General features: G+C 41.2%; 1 protein-coding gene across 2 annotated transcripts in view; it reads right to left on the bottom strand.

The window, feature by feature from the left end:
• The window catches only part of BANP (BTG3 associated nuclear protein), a 517523-nt gene that overhangs the window by 316713 nt on the left and 177456 nt on the right, over positions 1-23354 (bottom strand). For both annotated transcript variants that reach the window (XM_030204572.1, XM_030204573.1), the window contains exon 7: positions 9725-9964. In XM_030204572.1, the coding sequence (XP_030060432.1) occupies positions 9725-9964 (240 nt within the window). The remainder of the gene's footprint in view (positions 1-9724; positions 9965-23354) is intronic.

The raw sequence follows: 23354 nt of genomic DNA, 5'->3' as shown, positions 1-23354 counted from the left end.
GTTTGCCATTGGGAACATAGTTTTGGACAAGTCAAACTCAATGGTAGAGACTGGAAGGGTGGGGAAGAGACAACCAAGAAAAGTGTTTCATTTTTTGCTTTTGGGGAAAGAGACAGTGGGGAGAAGGAATCGGGAGAAAGTGAAGAAAATTACCAAACAGACAGCAAATCTGCATTTCTGCTGTGCTCAGATAAATAAGGACCAAGAACCATGGAACTTCTGTGTATGTTCAACAGACATTTAGTCTACCTGAGATTGGAGAAAGTGGGTTCTATGTTGGCGCCATCACTAAAAATCCTGTGAGTCGAGAGAGAGAAATACTCTAGAAGATATGAACGGGGAGATGCTTCATGAAAGCAGCTTTAGAAACTCACCTTTTTAGCCAAGTCTTCAGAAATACCTAGTCTATGGTGAGTGGCACGCACAAGCCAGCTAAGTCTTCCCTCTTCTACTCTTCCTTCTCCATCCCCTGCTGCCTACCTATTTTATTTCTAATGCTCTCCTATCTGATGAATTGTGTTGTTCTCTATTTTCTGATTTGATTGTAAACCACTTTGTTTTGCCTTCAAGAAAGACAGTATATTTAGTGAAAAATAAACAAACTTGAAGAAATGATGTAAAGGCAGCAGCAATGACAATAGCTGATAAAAAGTCAGCAACGACCCAAGACAGCTATGAATGACACCAGCATGCAGAACATAAGTTGTTTATTTATTATCTATTTAGATTTTGCTCACACCTTTTTCAGTAGTAGCTCAAGGTGAGTTACAGTCAGGTACTCTGGATATTTCTCTGTCCCAGGAGGGCTGACAATCTAAGTTTGTACCTGAGGCAATGGAGGGTTAAGTGACTTGCCCAAGATCACAAGGAGCATTTGAACTGGCCACCTTGGTGCTCTAACCACTAGACCACTCCTGCACCCCAAAGAATCTTGTTACTCTTTGGGGTTCTACATGGAATGTTGCTACACTTTGAAATTCTGCATGGAATCTTGTTATTCTTTAGAATTCTAGAATATTTATTTATTTAGATTTTGCTCACACCTTTTCCAGTAGTGGCTCAAGGTGAGTTACATTCAGGTACTCTGGATATTTCTCTGTCCCAGGAGGGCTCACAATCTAAGTTGGTACCTGAGGCAATGGAGGGTTAAGTGACTTGCCCAAGACCACTAGGCCACTCCTCCACTCTATGGTTAGTCTAATAGAAAAAAAATTGGAATCACCTTATTTTCCTTTCTTTTGTTTTATTTATATTACACTATACCTAGTAATGCCTCCTCTCTGATTAAGTTTACAAGCACACAGGCCAGGCATGCACAAATTTAACAATGTGAAAGGTAACTTCAAAGCAGGGTTGCCTATATGAAATGTGAAAAGGAAGCTTATTTTATGTCTCTTTTATAGTATCACAGCAAACAAAAAAAAAAAAAGGAGCCCGTGACCAAAACAAAGCAAAACACTGAAGTTGGTATCATCAGAACATAATTTTTCAAGTGAAAATTTATTCAAAAGAGGTATCAACATAGCCATCGTAACCTGCTTATTGGTTCAAGTCATGAATATCATCATCTGCCCTCAGAAGCTTTATGAACAAAGTGCAGATGATCCCAACAAATTTTTATGTGGAATTTTCATGCGAGAACTTCTCTTTTGCAACATTAAAACTTCACTATCAATACATGACTTACGCCAACAAGCAGGTTACGATGGCTATGTTGAATGTTGATGTCTCTTTCATATAAATTTCCACTTGAAAAAAAAAAATTCTGGTGATACCACCTCCAGTGTTTTAATTTTATAAAGGCAACATGGAGGGCCACAATCGAATGGGGCGCCCATCTCTAAGGACGTCCCGGCGAAGGGGCGGGGCATCCCGTATTATCGAAACAAGATGGGCGTCCATCTTTCGTTTCGATAATACGGTCGGGGATGCCTAAATCTCAGCATTTAGGTCGACCTTAGAGATGGGCAACCTCGGTTTTCGCCGATAATGAAGAGAGACTTGCTGACCTGAACATGTATACCCTGGAGGAAAGGAGGAACAGGGGTGATATGATACAGACGTTCAAATATTTGAAAGGTATTAATCCGCAAACAAATCTTTTCCGGAGATGGGAAGGCGGTAAAACGAGAGGACATGAAATGAGATTGAAGGGGGGCAGACTCAGGAAAGATGTCAGGAAGTATTTTTTCACGGAGAGGGTGGTGGATGCTTGGAATGCCCTCCCGCGGGAGGTGGTGGAGATGAAAACGGTAACGGAATTCAAACATGCGTGGGATATGCATAAAGGAATCCTGTGCAGAAGGAATGGATCCTCAGAACCTTAGCTAAAATTGGGTGGCGGAGCAGATGGGGGGGAAGAGGGGTTGGTGGTTGGGAGATATGGATAGTGGAGGACAGACTTATACGGTCTGTGCCAGAGCCGGTGATGGGAGACGGGACTGGTGGTTGGGAGGCGGGGAATACTGCTGGGCAGACTTATACAGTCTGTGCCCTGAAAAAGACAGGTACAAATCAAGGTAAGGTATACACATATGAGTTTATCTTGGGCAGACTGGATGGACCGTGTAGGTCTTTTTCTGCCGCCATCTACTATGTTACTATGTTATGTTACTATGATAATGGAAACTGAGGACGCCCATCTCAAAAACAACCAAATCCAAGGCATTTGGTAGTGGGAGGAGCTAGCATTCGTAGTGCACTGGTCCTCCTCAAATGCCAGGACACCAACCAGGCACCTTAGGGGGCACAGCAGTGGACTTCACAAATTGCTCCCAGCTGCATAGCTCCCTTACCTTGTGTGCTAAGCCCCCCAAAACCCACAACTCTGCACCACTACCATAGCCCTTAGGGATGAAGGGGGGCACCTACATGTGGGTACAGTGGGTTTCGGGTGGGTTTTGGAGGGCTCACATTTACCACCACAAGTGTAACAGGTGGGGGGGGGGGGGGACCTGGGTCCGACTGTCTGAAGTGCACTGCACCTACTAAAAACTGCTCCAGGGACCTGCATACTGCTGTCATGGAGCTGGGTATGACATTTGAGGCTGGCATAGAGGCTGGAACAAAATGTGTTTAAAAAAATTTTTTTGGGGTGGGAGGGGGTTGGTGACCACTGGGGGAGTAAGGGGAGGTGATCCCCGATTCCCTCCGGTGGTCATTTGGTCAGTTCGGGCACCTTTTTGAGGCTTGGTCGTGAAAAAAAGGGACCAAGTAAAGTCGGCCAAATGCTCGTCAGGGACGCCCTTCTTTTTTCCATTATCGGCCGAGGATGCCCATCTCTTAACCACGCCCCCGACCCACCTTCAGTACACTGCCGACACGCCCCCTTGAACTTTGGTCGTCCCCGCGACGGAAAGCAGTTGAGGGTGGCCAAAATCGGCTTTCGATTATGCCGATTTGGGCGACCCTGAGAGAAGGACGCCCATCTCCCGATTTGTGTCGGAAGATGGGCGCCCTTCTCTTTCAAAAATGAGCTGGATAGGCACCTATAAACTAGGCTCATACAATGACTCTTAGCAACACAAAAATTTTCATGCATTAATTTAAACTTGCTCCAAAGGTGTGCATGTATTCTTTGCATATACATACCCATTTATACATCACAACTCCACCTCATCCCACTCAAGCTATGCCCCCAGGAGCACCTACGCATAAACTAGGCACAGTCATGCAGAACGCCTAATTTTCACATGTGTATACTCGCACCCAATGTTATTTGACCCAGAAAAGGTTTTTAAAAATTACCCCCATATTGGGTAGTCCTTTTCTACTGGAAAAGCAATGTTTTACCCAAGGAAATGCAATTTAAAATCACCCTCAATGAGCACCCTACAGTTTGTGGTTTATTTAGCAATGTCTACTGCTCCTAGGGCAGTGAAATGAGACAAGAATGATACATGGCTCAACCACACCTAGCCCAGACTTCCCGTAATAAAAACAATTTATAAATGTAAGGAATGAGTAAGACTGTATTCCACTTTGCATGTAATTCAAACAGTAAAATTATGCAAAGCTGGTTTGGTTAACTATAATGAAGCTTTTTCTCGGAGCCAAAACAGTGGAAGAATTCAAGCATGCTTATGACAGAGGCAGCAGCAGAAGGGAAAGAAACAATGAAAAATTAAAACAGTGACAACAAAATACACATGCACAAATGAATAGACATGGCAGAGCACCTGCGCTGTATCAGTTGACACCTATGTTTCTATCTATCCATCTATACATATGATATGCCTGAGGACACTGTCATCCTCACCTACAAATGCACTCGATCTGCAGCCCCTCCTTACCTCTCTACCCTCATCTCCCCTTACGTCCCTACCCGTAACCTCCGCTCTCAAGACAAATCCCTCCTTTCAGTACCCTTCTCCACCACCGCCAACTCTAGGCTTCGCCCTTTCTGCCTCGCCTCACCCCATGCTTGGAACAAACTCCCTGAGCCCATACGCCAGGCCCCCTCCCTACCCATCTTCAAATCATTGCTCAAAGCCCACCTCGTCAATGTCGCCTTCAGCACCTAATCACTACATCACTTCTCAGGAAATCTCATCTACCCCAACTTGACATTTCGTCCTTTAGATTGTAAGCTCCTTTGAGCAGGGACCGTCCTTATTCGTTAATTTGTACAGCGCTGCGTAACCCTAGTAGCGCTCTAGAAATGTTAAGTAGTAGTAGTAGTAGTCATCCATTAGGGCTGATGCTGTCTCCATTGTAGTCGCTGTACTTAGCAAAGAGTACACCAAGGGTCTGACAAGCACAACACAGATACAGTAATAACCAGACAAATTTCAGCAAAATCGAATATAAAATATACTTAGCAAGCTGAAATTTCAAAAACATGATAACTAATCACCATGAGCTGTTACCATGTGATGTAATTCTCATTTATATTGTGGAGAAAAAGACTTCAACAGTCCACACTTGGCAGAAGGATCAAAAAATGTTTTCCTAAGTGCCAGCTTCTTCTAGACTCCGTTATTATCATTGGTCAAAAAACTCCACGTTTGTATTCATTACATCCATTTTCATTCCATGAATTATTTGATATTTCCTAATAATTATAACATTCTAAGGCACATCATGAGATATATATTTTATGACACTTAGCTTTAAATCTCCGCCCAACGGGGCTCTCTGTTTCACTCTACTCTTGAGCTTCCTCAGGGGGCTAAGCAAATTACAGCCTTTCACTGTGCCTGAAACCTTTCAAAATGGCATCTACTGGGTAGATGCACAAAAACAAAAACGAGCCATTAACATCGGTTTTAAACTGGTTCAAGCCAGTTCAACGAGCAAGTAGTAAACCATACCATGCACTAAAGGGCATTTTCCTGTCACAGTAGCAGCTAACAAAAACGGAATGCAAATGATCCAAAGGCTATTATAATGAGCTGCACTACCGCTGAAAGGCTATTATAATGAGATGCACTACTGTTTTCCATTTTCCTTACCGTGGAAAACCTAACGAGGGGTCTCTGCACCTCTCGTTGGGGCTGCCTGGGATTTTTTCGCCTCTAAAGACTTCTATAAAAGTTTTAAAAATCGGGGAAAAAAAAACATCCAAGTGCTCGTCAGGGACGTCCTTTATGGACATCCTTCATTCAACAACAAAAAAAAGGACGTCCCTGACGAGACTTGGACCAGCTGGACGTCTTCCTGCAGCTTTTGTGATGGGCATCCTTTTTGGACGTATTTTTCTTACCTGCCTGAACTGACCAGAACCACAGTTCTCTCAACAGCCCCTGCAAGGTTGTTTTGAGATCCCCCTCCCCCCCCCCCCCCCCCCCCCCCCACAGGATCGGGATGTGCGAGGACGTCCAAATCAAAACCTTTTGGACGTCCCACCCTCCAGGTCTCTCTCAGCCAATCACAGCGCATTTAGCTATTACCAGTATCAGCTAAACGCGCTTTGATTGGCGGAGAGACATGGAGGGAGGGACGTCCAAAAGGTAAGAAAAACACGTCCAAGGACACCCATCACAAAAACTGCAGGAAGATGTCCACCTCATCCAAGTGCTTGTCAGGGACGTCCTTTATGGACGTCCTTCACTCAAAACAACAACAACAAAAAAAGGACATCATACCCACGGCCTCTCAGCCAATCACAGCGCGTTTAGCTGACACCAGTGACAGCTAAATGCGCTGGGATAGGCTGAGAGAGACCTGGAGGAGGGGTATAATCGAGCATCGGCTGACTGTTTTCCGAGGGAATAGAGAATGCAAATGAGCAGGCCCGTGCCAAGGGTCTGTGCCGCCCCCCCCCCCCCCCCCCGCAGACGAACAGTTGGCGCCCCCCCGCAGATGAACAGTTGGCGCGCGCGCGCGCCCCCCCCTCCCCCCGTGAAGATGATCGCGGCGCGCCCTGGGGGCCTTTAAATCTTTTACTTGCAGTCGCAGCAGCGTCTGTGAAAGCGGAGCGCTGCCGACGTCTCCCTTCCCTTCGTGCTATTGGTTCCCTCAGTGTCCTGCCTTCTTCTGACGTCAGAAGAAGGCAGGACACTGAGGGAACCAACAGCGCGAAGGGAAGGGAGACGTCGGCAGCGCTCCGCTTTCACAGACGCTGCTGCGACTGCAAGTAAAAGATTTAAAGGCCTCGGCGGCGCGGGGCGAGGGTAAGCACCGCGGCGGCGCCCTCCAGAGGTGGGCGCCCTCCTGCGGTGCTTACCCCGCTTACCGCATCGGCACGGCCCTGCAAATGAGCTACAACAAACAGCTCATTTGCATTACATTTCCTTGATGCATGGCCGTTCCCTACCAATTCACTATGGAATCGGTAAGGGAAGGGCTCTTCCGACGACTTTAGTGCATCTGGCCCAGAGTCAGAAGAGGCAGCAGGAAAAACCAGGCTTACACATTCACACATATGGTCAGGCTGCCTCCTTCAAGGGCCCTTTTACAAAGTATCGGTAAGCCCAATGCAGGCTTACCGTATGCTAACCCAGAACTGCCACTGGTGTTAGTTCTGCTTCGAGTATGTGCCATTTCCAGCATGCTGGAAATGTTTTCTATTTTATAGCATGGCGCTAACCCGTGGTAATCGGGCAACACCACACGCTACCTGGTTAGTACTGGGTTACCGCCACCTCAATGGGTGGTGGTAAGTGCCTCCCCCCCCCCCCCCCCCCCACGAGTAATCTTACCACATGGCCTTTTTTTGCAGGGGGAGGGGTGGGCTCTTTACCTGCTGCAGTAGAGAAAAACAGCCCCCACTGCTACGGCAGGGCCCTTTTTCCCACAGCTTAGAGAAAGAACACCTCAATGAATTTAAAACAAGTTTCCAATGTTTTAAAATTACAAGCATCTTTGGGCACCAGCTATCGTAGTTTGCCCTTTCTGCATGATTTTTTTTTAGCAACCATAGGCAATTTCATTCAGCAACTCTGCTTGAAAACAAATTTTTGAAATAACTGGCTTTATTTGAGGGAAGGGGAAGAGAACCTAATCAGATTCTACATTTCCAAACAAGTGATCTAAAAGTTATCTCATGGGTCCGTACAATTGTGGCACATATTTTAAACACACAAATTCCTAGTTTACTTGACTTGCACTCTCTGTATCTGCAAATAATTTTGTTAACAACCTTCCGGAGTCATACCTGCACATTCATTTGCAAAAAGAAATTCACTGAAATTGATGCCATTTCTCGATCATCTTTCAGCAGGAGCTCCCTTATGTTTGTGTAATCACAACAATGAGCCACTTATAGCCGTAAGTGTATGTTTAAAGAAATCTGGCTGGTCACCTAAAATGTGTCTCCTACCACTACACACAAGAAAACGAATGAGAACAAATACCTCAAAATATAAAGCTTTCTTTTTTTGTGGTATAATGTATGTCATATATCATGAAAGCATTTTTTTATATAAACATACACCCCTTCATTTAGAAAAAGTGATACTTACAGGCTTCTGGTAATACATTTTTCAAAATATCTTCAAATTAAATACACATTTGTTTTCCTTCTCCAAAAGAGAAAGGAGGGAAAATCTTTCCACTAAAAATCCATATGAGGAGCGTGAACCAAAATTGAATTTATCTCTTTTTCAGTAGCGATTTATATGAAAACATCAGGTTTTTTTTAATTTTATTTTAATACATCTTTTGGCTTGGCTCAATTCAACAATACATCCAAAAGCAGCAGTAATCTAGGCTCTTTCAGAAGAAAAGGCATAGTTCTTTTCCCACTTCATCCCCTTTCTTGAGTTGGGGAAACAATTGCTTAGTTTTTTTTTTTTACTTGATTCCACATAAGTTACATCCAAAAGACTTTTAAAAAAACTGCCTTAGCTGTGCCTTATCGTCAGCTGGCAGTGCATGGCTGACTCATTTTGGTAAACAAAAGAAAGGTGAAAGTCACCAAAATACAAATGCTCAAGACTGTAAACAAAAAAATCAGTAGTCTCAAAATGATGTCCATAAGATTTATTCATCCATAGTTGATAAAACCTCAAAGCAGCTTAAGACGTGTAGGTTTACAAAACGGCAGGCATGAACATCTATTTATTGGCACATTACATCTATGTCATACATGGATAAGAGCCAAAAATTAGACGTACATGTGGCCATTGTCACCCCCATTGATGTTTTAGACGTTGATGGTTTAAATGGCTTCTCCCTCTGTATGTAGCCAGCACCGGGGTACCAGATCTGAAAGAGGGTGTGTATGACTGCCAGTTTTACTGAATTTTATTTTTTAATTTTATTTATTTTTATTATTTTTTTTTATATATTTGTACCCCGCGCTTTCCCACTCATGGCAGGCTCAATGCGGCTTACATGGGGCAATGGAGGGTTAAGTGACTTGCCCAGAGTCACAAGGAGCTGCCTGTGCCTGAAGTGGGAATCGAACTCAGTTCCTCAGTTCCCCAGGACCAAAGTCCACCACCCTAACCACTAGGCCACTCCTCCACTCTATTTTATTGCATTTGTATCCCACATTTTCCCACCTATTTGCGGGTTCAGTGTGGCTAACAATACATTGTAAATAATGGAAATACGATTTGTTACAATTCAGTTATGGATTACATTGTGAGAATTTAAGCGAAGGCAGAGTATGTTGATCTTGTATGCACGTTTATTATTTAATTATTATAGTTCTTTTCTTTGCTTTTTATTTTTACCTGTAAACCGCTGTGTTCTGTTTGTCAGTTAAAGCTGTGTATCAAGTCATGAATAAATAAATATACACGTTCATTCCTGCATGTATTTTAGAATAGGCTCTACACTGGGCAGATCCTTTTCCAAACAGTACAAATGTTTGACATGTTCCAACATGTAGGTCTCAATTCTGACTTCTGCATTCTATCTAAAATCTGCATTTTACTGTGTGACAAATTACTTATGGTCATTTTCTGTACAGTTCTGAAGCCATACGTTCATCACAGAATAATCCTAACAAAACAAACTCATACACAATTGGTCATATCAAAATTTACTTCTCTATATCTATTTGCATATGTTCAAATCATACTGTGGCACCATCTCTTATGCCAGCTTTCGCTATAATTTCCAAGGACTTAGATGTGTTTTCAGTATTAGAATATAATTTAGCAACTGTATGCAGGTAAGTACAAAGTGCTATAATTTTTATACGTAAGATAGTGCTTTTGTTTGCTTAACTGATAACTACACTCGCCCACTTGCCTGACTATTTCAATATACACATAAACACAGCCTCTCCAAGAGGCGAGATCATTTCTGAACTACAGGAAACTCTACTTACAGCGAATGCCATAGATCATGAGTGGATCCAGCTGCTTTTTCCCATGCCTCCCCTGGCCCGACAGGTTAGAGACTGCTTGGATTTCACGATGGAAGAGGTAATCAAGCAGCGTCAGCGCCATCTTTTCAGCTGTCCGGCAGTTAGTGCTGATGTGGAGCATGTCGGCTGCAGTGATTGGACAACGCACTCGCATCTCAGGATTATTCTCATCCCCCAGCCATGTCCCATTAGGATAGTCCTCTAAAGCACAAAATCAAGAGGTTAGAACACAAGACAGGATGCTAGCATCTGAACGTACAACTTCAGACAATAGTTTTAAATATAAAGAATAACTCTGTGGCCTTGTTCTTTCCTTATGGGGTTTTTTTTTTTTTGCCTCCGCCAGGATTGTGCCTGGATAGTCAATGCTCGGCCACGTCCAGTATCTGGCACAGGCACTGAATATCCAGTTATGTGCGGCTGACTACGGTTAGGTGCGATATTCATCATGTAACCACCTACGTTAAACTAGACTGAGTTTTATGCAGTGTGATTTGTCCAATTAGCTGAATATCGGCACTTAACCACATACGTACTGACTCCGCCCTTCGACCATCCACAAAATCGCCGGCTATGGCTTTAGAAGTACCAATATTTATTTATTTATTTATTTATCACATTTATAGCCCACATTTTCCCAACTGTGTCAGGCTCAATGTGGCTTACATCGTACCGTCATGGCAAACGCCAATCCAGTGAATTAAACTAATACAAGATATAACCTACATAAGAAATAGCGGAAAGGACAGGGAAGGAACAAAAGGAACTGGAAATCCAGGGGAAAAGAAGGAAGGGTGCATGAGCCCAGAATCGTCATTAGATTGATGTGTGTCTAGAAGTGGAGACACAGGTTGAGTCTTTGTGGTAGGCTCTTCCAAATAAGAAGGTCTTGAGAGATTTCCTGAAATTTAGATGGTTTTGGATGGATTTTAATGCTTTTGGTAAGGTATTCCAGAGCTGTGAGCTGATGGAGGATGAAGCATATGTGGATTTATACTCGAGACCGTTGCAGTTTGGGTAATGAAGGTTTAAGTAAGAACAGGATAGTCTTATTGCATTCCTGGGCAGTAGGGTGATTAGATTAATCATGTAGCCTGGAACATCACCGTAAAGAATTCAGCCCTGCACAAACGCTTTATCCAGCCAGAAGCCTCTCCTGAAGAATTAAATCACTTTGAATATTGACCCCAACGTCTACAGTGAGATATTCTCTTCAGTTAGATTTTGCATTACAGGTAATGAGCAGTGCTCAAAGTATTTTTGCTGATTTTCCCTGACAATAAGAGCAGATAATTGTATATGTGGGAGGGGGGGGGGGGGGTTGATATAAAAAGACACAGAGTTGCCTTTGTCAAGAGTGCATGTAATTTTTAAATGGTCTCATTTTTCTTATTGCCTTGATGATGAAATAGCAATTCAGTCTACTGGCCCATCTGAGACCCAGGTTTCAAACTGCTTTTTTCTAACAGCCTGTTTTCCCATTCCTGATCAAGGACCTTGACTAGTAATTATCTTAGGACTGTATTAAAAACAAAATATGTTAATCACAGAACAAAAACAACTTGTGTAGAATTCTCAATGGACATTTTTACATTTTCACTTGTTTACAACAATTCCTTAATTCAATCCACACACAAATCGAGTTCAGTATGTCACGCTATTGCGTTTCTTTGTATTAAAAAGCTCCCTTTGAAATGAAACCCTTCCTGTCAGACTGACAGACATCTGGAAATAGTAGCAAACTGTCCCAAGTGATGAGAAATCCATGGGTTAAAATAACTCTGATGTTTTCAAGAAGAGAACAAGCTCTATAGCATGACTTTCCTACCATAACTGAACAGGGCATACCAGTTTAAGAAAAACAGCAATGCCTTCTTCTTTCTAAGTGTAAAAAGGAACTTTATCCTGCAGAACCTTACCTGAATAAATTATGCTAACTGTAGAGGAAGGTATAGAATAAATATAGGCAACAATTTAGAAATCTCTACTATTGTTTGCAATGTGAGGAGGAAATGTTAGCATGCATACACCTCAGTCAATTTTCAAAAGAAAACAAATTTGTTACCTGCATTTGAAAATTAGCAGCCACCAAGTCCGTGTGCTAGAAGCACTCACACCTTTGCACCACACTAGAGGCTGACCAAATTTTGTTTTGGTTTCGACGCCAAAACCGGCCCAGTATCAGTATTGTCTTGTTTCAGTTTCAGCTGAAAATGCCACAGGTTGATTGTTGCAAAATTTATTGAAAGACAAGATGCAATGGACTCGACATGGACCATGTTTCAGCAATAAAATTGGCTGCCTCAGGAGTGAAGTATTTGTTGTAAATGTCTGTATATATTCCAGTGTTGTAAAATAAGTAATCCTTGGCTATTAAGGCAAATTTTCAGTTACGCTTTCCATGCAAGTGTCTGTTGACTTTAAACGAAAAAAGATATATTTTCTTTGACCCAGAACAATTACGTACTTGCGTTAATGCGCAAGGTGACAAAGGTTGAGTCCATATATAAAGAAAAGGTTGTATAATTAAGAGGGTAACCTCCTACTTATTTTCTTTTTTAAATTCTATGTTATGTTTAAATTCCAACTTCCATTGGTTTTCAAACCATCTTGAATTCTCACATTGTTTAGTGGACTATAAACTAATATAATTATGGAATAGTGTTACTATATTTGATTACTTTTTGTAAAAAGGTGGCAATATTGGTGTATCTTATCAAAGATGATATCTTTGTATATAATGAAAATTAATAAACAAAGTTAAATATTAAAAAAAAAAAAAAGTAATGCTTTTAGCCTGATAACTATAAGGATCACCGTATTCACTCCGGTTAGCGAATACAGAGTATCTAAAACCTTATCTATTTATTTATGTATTACATTGGTACCCCGCGCTTTCCCGCTCATCGCAGGCTCAATGCGGCTTACGTAGTAACAAGAGAATACAATCTGTAGTATCAGAATCAACAAAGGAGGTATGTGATAGGACAAATGAACAAGGAGTAAATGGAGTAGAAGAGATGTGAGAGAAAGGATAGGGATAGGTAAGGAGGTGGGGCGATAAAGGAGAAGTTGGGAAGAGCATGGAGGGTAAGAAGGTTGGTAGGAGATATTTTCTGAGTCATTGTTGTTAATAATTAGTTGAACCGGTAAATAGATGGATTGCTTATGATTACTTATGGTATGTCAGGTCATTCGGGTAAACCTTCTTGTTTACAGAGGGATTGGAGCAACGTGTCAAAGCTGACTGTGTGTTGCAGCCTCCCTTCTCCCTTACCATGAACTGGTACAACTTCTGAAAAGCTACAGTATTGACCATGGGTTTAAGTCTCTCCCCCACGATGGATATTATCATCAGTTTTAGAATCCTTACTTTCTTATCTGATTTCTGCTTTGTGTTCCTGCTAGCTGAGGAACTTGGGAGACATTTAACCTCTTTGTGGCCCTTGATTTGTGATTCTGTTAACAACGGAGCCTCCCGGCAGTAGCAGTTTTTTTTGTTCTGAGCTCTTTTGACATAGTCTGAGGGATTTCTGTTCCATTGGCATCCTCTGCCTCACCGTCATTTCTTCAGATTCTATTCCTGGAGCATTTTTCAGAGGTATCCTTTGCAAAGGAGCCAATATTCAGCGCTTCTTAACTGAGTAGGGCAGACTTCCACCCAGTTACACTAAGGAAGCCCTGATGGGATATTCAGCAGCAAATAAACAGACAATGCTGCTGAATATCCTGTCTGACAGCTGAGGTGCTATCCATCTCCCCCTAAGTTATCCAAGGGACCCTTTTACTAAGCCGCGTAGGCGCTTATGTGCGCCCAAAGCGCACCAATTCGGAACTACTGCCCAGCTACGGCGTAGCCCAGACAGTGGTTTCATTTTTTACGCGCGTCTATTACGTGCGCCGGAAAATATATTTTATTTTCCGGTGTGCAGCCCTAACCAGGCAGTAATCGGTATTGTAAGCGGGCAGACGATTATTGCTCAGTTAACGCGTGAGACACACACCATTTTTTATTTTGACGAACGTCCATTTTCGGACAAAAAAAAAAAAAAGAGGCCTTTTCTGTAGGCGCGCTAAATAAATGGACCTGTACGCTTCCAATGCAAGTGTCTACAATAGCGCAGGTCATTTTGCGGCGCACCTTAGTAAAAAGACCCCCTAAGTAGCTATCCAGGTACCACCGCTGAATGTCAGTGCCCCCTCCAGACCCAGATATTCAGTGCCAGTACCTGTGACTGGACTGTCCACTGTCAGAGAAAGGGTACTAGGTTTGATTGACCTTTTGTCTGACCCAGCATGGCAAACCTCAAGTCGTTAAAAAAAAAAATTGGTTCGGTTTCCATGCCCCTTCAGCCCAGTGGCGTAGCCACAGGTGGGCCTAGGGCTCAGGCCCACCCAACAGTAGCACATGTTTAGCGGTAGCTGGTGGAGATCCCAAGCTCTGCCAGCTGAAAACTTTCCCCTGATAGTAACAAAATTCTACTCTCCACAATACTGGCACCTGCGCATACTCAGTTTTCAGTGCATGCCTGCTGCAGACTGCCACGGTGGAAAGAAGCATTTTCCTGCCAGCTGAGATATTGTTTTGGTGGTGGTGGTGTTGGGGGAGAGAACATTTGGTGCCCACCCACTTCTTACCTAGGCCCACCCAAAATCAGTAGTCTGGCTATGCCCCTGTTTCAGCCTGGATCACGGTATAGTCTTATGCAATAGACACTTCTCTACTGAAAAGCAAACCTATATATCCCATATTGCAAATGGTGCTCAGATGCAATGGGTTTCCATTACAACCAATCTTTGTTGTCTTTTGAGTCGGCACAAACTTTTACACTTCAAAGTAAACAAGTGGTATACAAACTTAAAGCCAACAGCGCTAACACTAATTTTTCATTATTATTAATCGTTTTCCTGTTCATACTGCATCGTGTCCAGAGACCAGTGTTATATATTAACATAGTTCATAGCAGTTCTTGGCGACACATTGTAGTAAGTCACACATTCATATTGCCTTCTAGGATAGTCATTCCGCAGAACATTAATCATGTTCAGTTTTCCCTGGTATTGAAAAGGATGCTCTTTGTAATCGCAGAGGAATTCCTTTGTAATTTAGGATTATGTAACATCCCGTTACTGTACAGTGTTTCCCATTACAAACAGCAGTGTGTAGCAGGACTCTAGAGAAAACAATTTTCTGAAAACACTATCAATTTGATGTCTTAGGGCTCTTCCTTCATTATTAGCCCCATCCCAGGAGCTTCATTCTTTTCTACTCAAAAAACTTCAGCGCATATGCCAAAAAAGCGAAACTAATTTATGTATTAAAAAAAAAAAGAAGAAGATAGTGAACCATAAAATCATCTACCTCATACTATGTTTAACTCTTGATGCAAAAGCTTTATATATATATTGTTATTCACTAGTATGTACTGGAACAAATGTGTTTTATCAATTACCAAATTGTTTCTCATACCGTGAGTCTAACTCTCCCCCCCCCTCCCCCAATACTAAGGGAGTCTTTTACTAAAGGTTAGCTCGAATTACCTGCAGCAGGGCCCATAAGGAAATGGACCCTGCTGCAGATAACTCGAGCTAACCTTTAGTAAAAGACCCCTTAAGTCTTTTTATCATTATGTGACCAGCAACAGCCAATAGTGCCGAAGCATTATTTTAAGTCAGCATTTCTCTCTCCATACATATAGTTTAAAACAGAAATAAATGTATGGCTTCGGGGGGAGGGGGGGGGGGGGCAGAGGACATAGTGTTCAACATTAAGTCTCAGATTCAAAGTAAAGTTTCTTTATATTTGAATGCCTAACCATTTTAAATGTTTTTCCTTCTCCTTAAGGGTGCATTTCAAGTCATCATTGCCCATAGGTAGGAAACTTTGAATCTTGGCAACTCACCAAAATTATACTTTTTAGATAATAAAACTTTTTCCAGTAATAGTTTAGAAGGTTATTTTAGAAGCTGTACTCTTGTTTTGGATGTCTGAAAACTTGCATTTAGACATCCATATTGCATGTATTTTACAACGGCAGGATATGGATGTCTAACACCGCAGTACGTCCATATGGCAAGGGAGTGTGGTCTGGGTGGGTTTTCGGCAGGACTAGGGAGGGCCCAAAAGATGGACATCCAACTCTGATTACACAAGGGGAAGGGACATCCAAGTCTAAAAAGATACGCATCTGTATTTAGACCGGTACTTGTCACGTACAGGTTACAGAAAGATGCTCTGATAAAGCAGATGTCCACTGGAGGAATGAAGACTCGACACTTCATTAATCCCCCAGTGGTTGCTGTTCTCCTCTCTCTCCCCTGAATGTGAAACCAGCTAGGGATAGCAGGCACTATGACAACTCCGTTATGGATATTCTTAACAAAGCAGCATGCAGGTCTGAGGAACAGCCAATGGGTTAAGGCAGTAGACAGGGAACCAAGGGACTCAGGTTCAAATCCCACTTCAGAAAAAGATTTATTGTATCTGAATATATCTACTAGAAACTGCCACTTTGAGACGAACATCAAAGTTTACAATCTTTATTACTAACAACGTTATACACAATATATTGCTACTGGACACTACATACAAAAATGTTGCGTCTTAGGATTAGCATTATTTTTTGTTAAACCGTTTTCACTAAAACATGTACTATAACCTCCTGGTGGCCTTTCAATAAGTCATTACTAATCATGCAAAATAACTGCAAACCAATGTTGCTCCAAATTGATTTGGTGAAATGCTCTCCCAGAACTTCTGTAATCCAAGCGCATCCAGTCCATGATTTCACCACATCTTCAATCAATTTTAGAAAGGCTGTCCACGCAAACCAAGAGGTATTTCCACCGTCTGCTGATGTGCTAAGTCGCAAACTGTCCTCTTACGTCCATACATTTAATTAAAAGATCTAGCGTGTCTGAGCTCTATATGGTGCCGTATTTCGCCAAAAAATGGCGTCTTCAGGAGCTGAGACTAAAATCAAACAAACAAAATTCACATTCACCACAAGCCACAGTGCTCTCAAATAACGTGAATACACATACATAAACTTATATTGCATTAATTACAATTATTTCATACTCTACTACTTTCAAAACACTCTCAGGCCAACTCGTGGCATCGCTCTTTCCCCTGCGAAATGCAACGTTCACTGGGCGTCTGAATTTCCCCGGAAATTATGTCACTTATATTTGGTCAGCCACATCCCAATAGTACCCAATCCACTTCCTCCACTGTCCTTCAAGTGTAAATAAGTTTTTGTTCTTTACACAATAAGAAACGAGATACATCTCTCCCCTGTTGGTGTTAATTTGCAATAATATAACAAAACACAGATCAGTAGGCAAATGATTGTGTAGAAGCCAATGTTGAACTAGTGGAACTTCTATATGACGTAACCACAGATTGCTCAAATGTTGTGCAATTCTGAATTTTATGGGCCTGATTTGTTGTCCTATATACCATTTTCCGCATGGGCATATTATCCCATATACTACATTCTTTGAATTACAGTCTGTTTTCGCTTTCAATCAAAACTCCTTAGAGGAATGGGAGACCTGTATTCTCTCCGTCTCAATGCATAAATCGCAATATACAAATGCCCACACTTATAATGACCTACTTTATCAGAGATATCCAATTGAGGATATATACTTTGACTTCAAATTGTACTCAAATTCTGATTTCTTGTATAAGCAAACCTAGGCAACTCACTAATGTTTTTTTTTTAATAATAGTGCTTACTTTATCGGTTTGATTGAAAAAAGGAAGAACACAAGTCATAGTGAATCCATGGTGTTAGGCGCCTGATGGAACAACCATCCCCTTTGTGAATTAACTGCCCGTTTAAAGGCTCTATTCACAACCCGTTTAGGAGATCCTCTCTAATAAAACCTGCTCTTCGTACTAGATGCTTGAGATATAAATATTGTTTGTTCTGTGCACAAACATTTAAAGCAGAGGAACTGACCCCACTGGTATACTTTCTTTTAAATGTTTAGGATGAAAATTTTGAAAATGCAGATGAGTATTCCTATCCATTTCCTTATGACATGACTGAGTTTTGAAACCGCTAGAATCATAACGAATATTAATATCCACAAAATTGATATTATGTCCTCCAATCGTGGATATAAACGTTATGTTGGGATCACAACTGTTAAGATATGTGATAAATTCAGTAGTTCACTGATACTCCCACTCCACACTAAAAGCACATTGCCTATAAAACGTTTCCAAAGTTTCACACTATCCTTAAACCAGGTCCCAACTACATACTTCCTTTCAAACTGAGCCATATACAAGCAGGCAACTGTGGGGGCCAAAGTGGCTCCCATGGCCTCCCCTTTAATTTGCAAAAAGAATTTATTCTGAAATTCAAAATAATTTTTAGTTATAACTAGTCTTCCTAATTGATTCAAAAATTGAATGTGCTCTCCTGACAAAGATGATGCTTGTAGATACTGATCTATGAGGTGTAAAGCTGTAGACTGTGGTTTGTTTGTATATAGCGCAGTCACATCCAAAGTTACCAAAACATATTGCAAATTTGAAGCAGTATCTAATTGTTGAAAAATCTGCAACATATGCCCTGAATCTTATACATATATGATGGGATCTGAGCCACAAAGGGTTGCAAATAGAAGTCAAAATACTGTGATAAAGGCTCAAACGCAGAGCCTTTCTCCGACACTATAGGTCTTCCCGGGGAGAGGTCCTTAAGACCTTTATGGATCTTAGGGACAAAATAAATTACTGGAATTCGGGGACACGGTCTTACTAAATATTTATATTCTTTAGCTGTAATTATTCCCTGCACGTTTGCTTGGGTCACAATATTCTACACTACCAGTACATTATCACTTGTAGGGTTCCCGCTAATTTCACATAATATCTATATTACCCTAACTGATGGTTAGCTTCTTTTAAGTACTGCTCCCTATCTTGTACCACTATAGCCCCCCCCCCCCCCTTATCCGCTCTCATAATAATCAAACTCCGATCTTCTCTCAACGGTTGAAGAGCCTCTCATTGTGCTCTTGTTAAATTATTCCTTTTCCCCTGATCAGCCAAGCCCAAATTATACACATCTTGCAATACTAAGTTTTGAAAAGTATCTGAATATATGACACCCGCAAACCTGAAGGATATTGAAGTGGTGTACATTCAAATACATTATGTATCTTTCTGTTACTGGAGGGCCCACAATTAGCAAAAAGAATCACAAACTGCTGAAGCGGGATTTGAACCTGGGTCCCCTGATTCTCGACCCACTGCTATAACCATTAGGCTATCCCTCTGCTCTATGTGGCCATTTTAGAAGATTGACATTCCTCTGCTGCCACATAGGCATCCATGTCCCTTGTTTTCCACATTTATAATTTGAACTTTTCGGTTTCTAAAATGGATGTTCATGCTGGACATTTCCGACACAAGGATGTCCAGCTCACACGTATTCTAAAACAGTTTATATCCTGTTCTAAAATACATGTGAGATGGATGTCTATTTGTGATGATCTAACTTAGATATCCTTTCTAAAATGCTGCTCCACGTATGCTTATTTGTTGTATGTAATTGAGGCATATGGTCAAATATTATTTCTAGATTCATAGGAATAGTTATTTATTTATTTATTGCATTTGTATCCCACATTTTCCCACCTTTTTGCGGGTTCAGTGTGGCTTACAATATGATATAAGTGAAGGAAATACAATTTGTTACAACTTGGTTATGGATTACATTGTGTAGAGTTAAGCGAGACAATCGAAGTAACGTTATGGAATATAACAATGGAACACAGACATTGAAACCTTGGAAGGGGACAATGAGAGGCTTAAAGGGCAATATTAAGGCATGAAGACATATGGTATACATATTTCTCTGATTGGAGGTATGAATGATGTGAGATTACGGGGATGAGATTGCAGAGTTGGATGTATGATGCATTAGTGAACAGTGAATATGGACTTTATGTGTTTTGGCTCTTTCCGTATATTTTTTCAAAAAGATGGGTCTTCAATAATTTGCGGAAGGAAGCTTGTTCATGGATCGTTCTTAAGTTGCGCGGCAGTGTATTCCAAAACTGCATGCTTCTGTGAGAGAAGGTCGACGCGTGTAGCGTCTTATATTTCAGGCCCTTGCAGTTGGGGAAGTGAAGGTCAAGGAAAGTTCAAGATGATCTTTTGGCGTTCCTGAGTGGTAAATCTATTAGCTCAGACATGTAGGCTGGGGCTTCGCCGTGAATGATTTTGTGAACTAATGTGCATACTTTGAAAGTGATGCGTTCCTTGAGTGGTAGCCAGTGTAGTTTCTCTCTTAATGGCTGTACACTTTCATATTTTGGTTTTCCGAAGATGAGTCTGGCTGCTGTATTTTGGGCTGTTTGAAGTTTCCTCAGTATTTGCTCTTTACAACCTGTGTATAGTGAGTTGCAGTAATCCAGATGGCTGAGTACGAGGGATTGCACTAGGCTGTGAAAGACGGATCTTGGGAAGAATGGTCTTATCCTTTTCAATTTCCACATGCAGTAGAACATCTTTTTAGTTATGTTGTTTGCGTGAGTTTCGAGTGTTAGGTGGCGGTCGATAGTGACTCCAAGGATTTTTAGCGTTTCTGAGATTGGAAGGTTTAGATTTGGTGTGTTTATAGCGGTAAATTCCTTTGTGTTGTATTGGGAGGTGAGTATCAGGCATTGAGTTTTTTCTGCATTTAATTTCAGACGAAATGCATCTGCCCATGTGTTCATGATGTGTAGGCTTTGATTGATTTCATTGAAGATTTCGTTGATGTCTTGTTTGAAAGGGATGTATATTGTAACATCATCAGCGTATATATATGGGTTGAGGTTGTGGTTTGATAGGAGTTTAGCCAGGGGGATCATCATTAGGTTAAAAATGGTTGGTGAGAGGGGTGATCCTTGTGGTACTCCGCATTCAGGTGTCCATGCCTTAGACGTGGTTGAATGTGATGTGACTTGATACGAACGTAGGGTTAGGAATCCCTTGAACCAGTTCAGGACATGTCCTCCAATGCCAAAGTATTCAAGTATGTGTAGCAGGATTCCGTGGTCAACCATATCGAAGGCACTTGACATGTCAAATTGTAGAAGGAGTATATTGTTGCCAGTCACAATTATTTGTTTAAATTTAGTCATAAGGGTGACTAATATTGTTTCTGTGCTATGATTCGACCGGAATCCTGATTGGGCATCATGCAATATTGAGTGTTTGTTTAGATAGTTTGTGAGTTGTTTAGTTACCATTCCTTCGGTTATTTTGGTTATTAGTGGTATGGATGCTACTGGTCTGTAGTTGGTTATTTCGCTCGTGCTTTTCTTTGTATCCTTAGGAATTGGGGTAAGATTTTTCCTTTTTCTTTTGGGAAGAGTCCGTTTTGTAGCATGAAGTTTACATGGTTCGTTAGGTCTATTCTGAATTGTTGAGGAGCAGAATTCATGAGGTTATTTGGGCATATGTCTAGTTTGCAATGGGATTTAGCATATCTTTTGAGAGTTTCGGAGATGAGGTCTTCTGATAGTGTTTCGAATTCGGTCCAGGTTCTGTCTGCTGGGTATGTTCCTTCTTCTGGATCTAGACAATCTAAAAGTGTGGCGTACTCAATAGGGCTGGCGGGTATTTTGAGTCGTAGTTGTATTATTTTCTCTTTGAAGTATTTTGCAAGGTTGGCAACGTCTGGTATATCTTTGTCGTTGTTTGTAACTGGTGTGGTGTCTAGCAGTTTGTTCACAAGGTTGAAGAGTTTGTGTGTGTCTTTGTAGTTTGGTCCTATTATTGTTTTGTAATACGTCTTTTGGTCTGTTTTATGGTATATTTGTATTTTCTCCGAAGTAATTTCCAGGCGTTTAGTGTTTGTTCGTCTCTCTTTTTGTTCTATTCTCGTTCTAGTTTCCTGACTTGTGTTTTAAGTTTTTTCAGCTCTTCGGTGAACCATGGATTTGCTTTTTTCCTGTGTGATGTTCTGGTTTGGATTGGGGCGATTCTGTCTAATGTTGTTGTACATAGATCGTCCCATTCTTGGAAGAATCGGGTGGTGTCAGCGTTTGTTGACCATTCATTCTGGTAGATCTGTTGCCAGAATATTGTGGGGTCTATTTTTCCTCTTGTTGTGTATGTTGTTCGCTCATGTTTATTGATTGTGTTTATGTGTGTTTTTCGCCAGCAGAGAAAGACATTTGCTTTGTAGTGGTCTGACCATAATGTAGGTGTCCATCTTGTGTCAGTGAGTATGATAGTTGAGTCCGGTTCGAATTTGTTTGTTATAATATCTAGTGTGTGTCCTTTTTTGTGTGTTGGTTGCATGTTGGGTTCTTGCAGGTCCCAGAGTTTTAGGAATTCTTTGCACTCTCGTGTGCTTGGTGAGGTGTCATCTTCTAGGTGTAGGTTGATGTCTCCTAATATAAGGATGTTTGAGCCAGATACGCAGGAGTTCGAGATGAAGTCCATGAGTTGTGCTTGGGAGTCTTGCCATTTTCCTGGTGGCCTGTAGAATAGGATTGTGTTAAGGTGTCCTATTAGGTTTGGGTGATTAATTTTTGTCGATGCAATTTCAAGTTGTGGTGAGGTAGATTCACCCGTGATTGTGATGGTGAATTCGGGTTTGTGAATAATAGCTATTCCGCCTCCTCTCTTTTTTCCTTTTCTTGTCCAGGGGGTGATTTTGTAATCTGGTGGGCATGTTTCTAGGATGGCGGGGTCTGTGGGGCTATGGAACCATGTTTCTGTGATAAATAGAAGGTCTAAGTTATCTGTGGTAATCCAGTCTCGTATGTCTACTGAGTTGCTTACTGCTGATCTTGCGTTGATGTATCCTAGTTGGATTGAGTGGTATGGTTCCGTGGGGGTGTTCGATGTATTTATTTTTATTAGTTGTCTTTTTCTTCGGTAGTTGGGTTTGTTGTTGTTGTTATTTTCTTCTTTTTGTTAAATGTTATTTCTTTAAAAATAAGAAGGAAATGGTTTTATTCCAAAAGCCATGGAATACCCCCCCCCCCCCCCTCTATTTTCCCTATCTAGCATCCATATGTAGTATCTAATGTGAAACTATGCAAGAAAATAATTTTGAGGCATGTATACCTTTGGTGTATTACAATAAATGATTCATTTGTCCTTCCCTTAAAAACATTATCGTGTCTCCTGCGTAAAAAATCTCTTATCTTCACTAATTGATAAGAAAAGAGATTCCCTATGACTACAATTTATTTACTTATTTTTTATTTATTTATTTATTTATTATTTATTCAATTATTCAAATTATTACAAGGAACATCTTGTTTAGGAAGTATCATACATATACATAAATCTTTCTCAGAAAAACTTAATCAAGAAAAGTAATATAATTTCGCTCTTCATAAGAAATTGACACTCAAGTCCATAAATCAGGAATCCAAACTGTAGGAAAAATACTGGAAACAAACAACAGAAAGAGAAAATATAACTGGATATCGCACTACATTAAGTGGGGTTGCCTAATTTATTTATCGTTTATCCAATTTTGCTGAGGCAATAAGTGCAGACACATGAGAAGGTTCCATAAATACATATTTCCCCCCCCCCAAGCCTTATTATGCACTT

This window comes from Microcaecilia unicolor, chromosome 5, assembly GCF_901765095.1.
Source record: "Microcaecilia unicolor chromosome 5, aMicUni1.1, whole genome shotgun sequence".
In the NCBI taxonomy this organism is placed as follows: Eukaryota; Metazoa; Chordata; class Amphibia; order Gymnophiona; family Siphonopidae; genus Microcaecilia; species Microcaecilia unicolor.
Note: the sequence above shows the minus strand (reverse complement) of the source record. Positions and strands in the feature narration are given on the sequence as shown.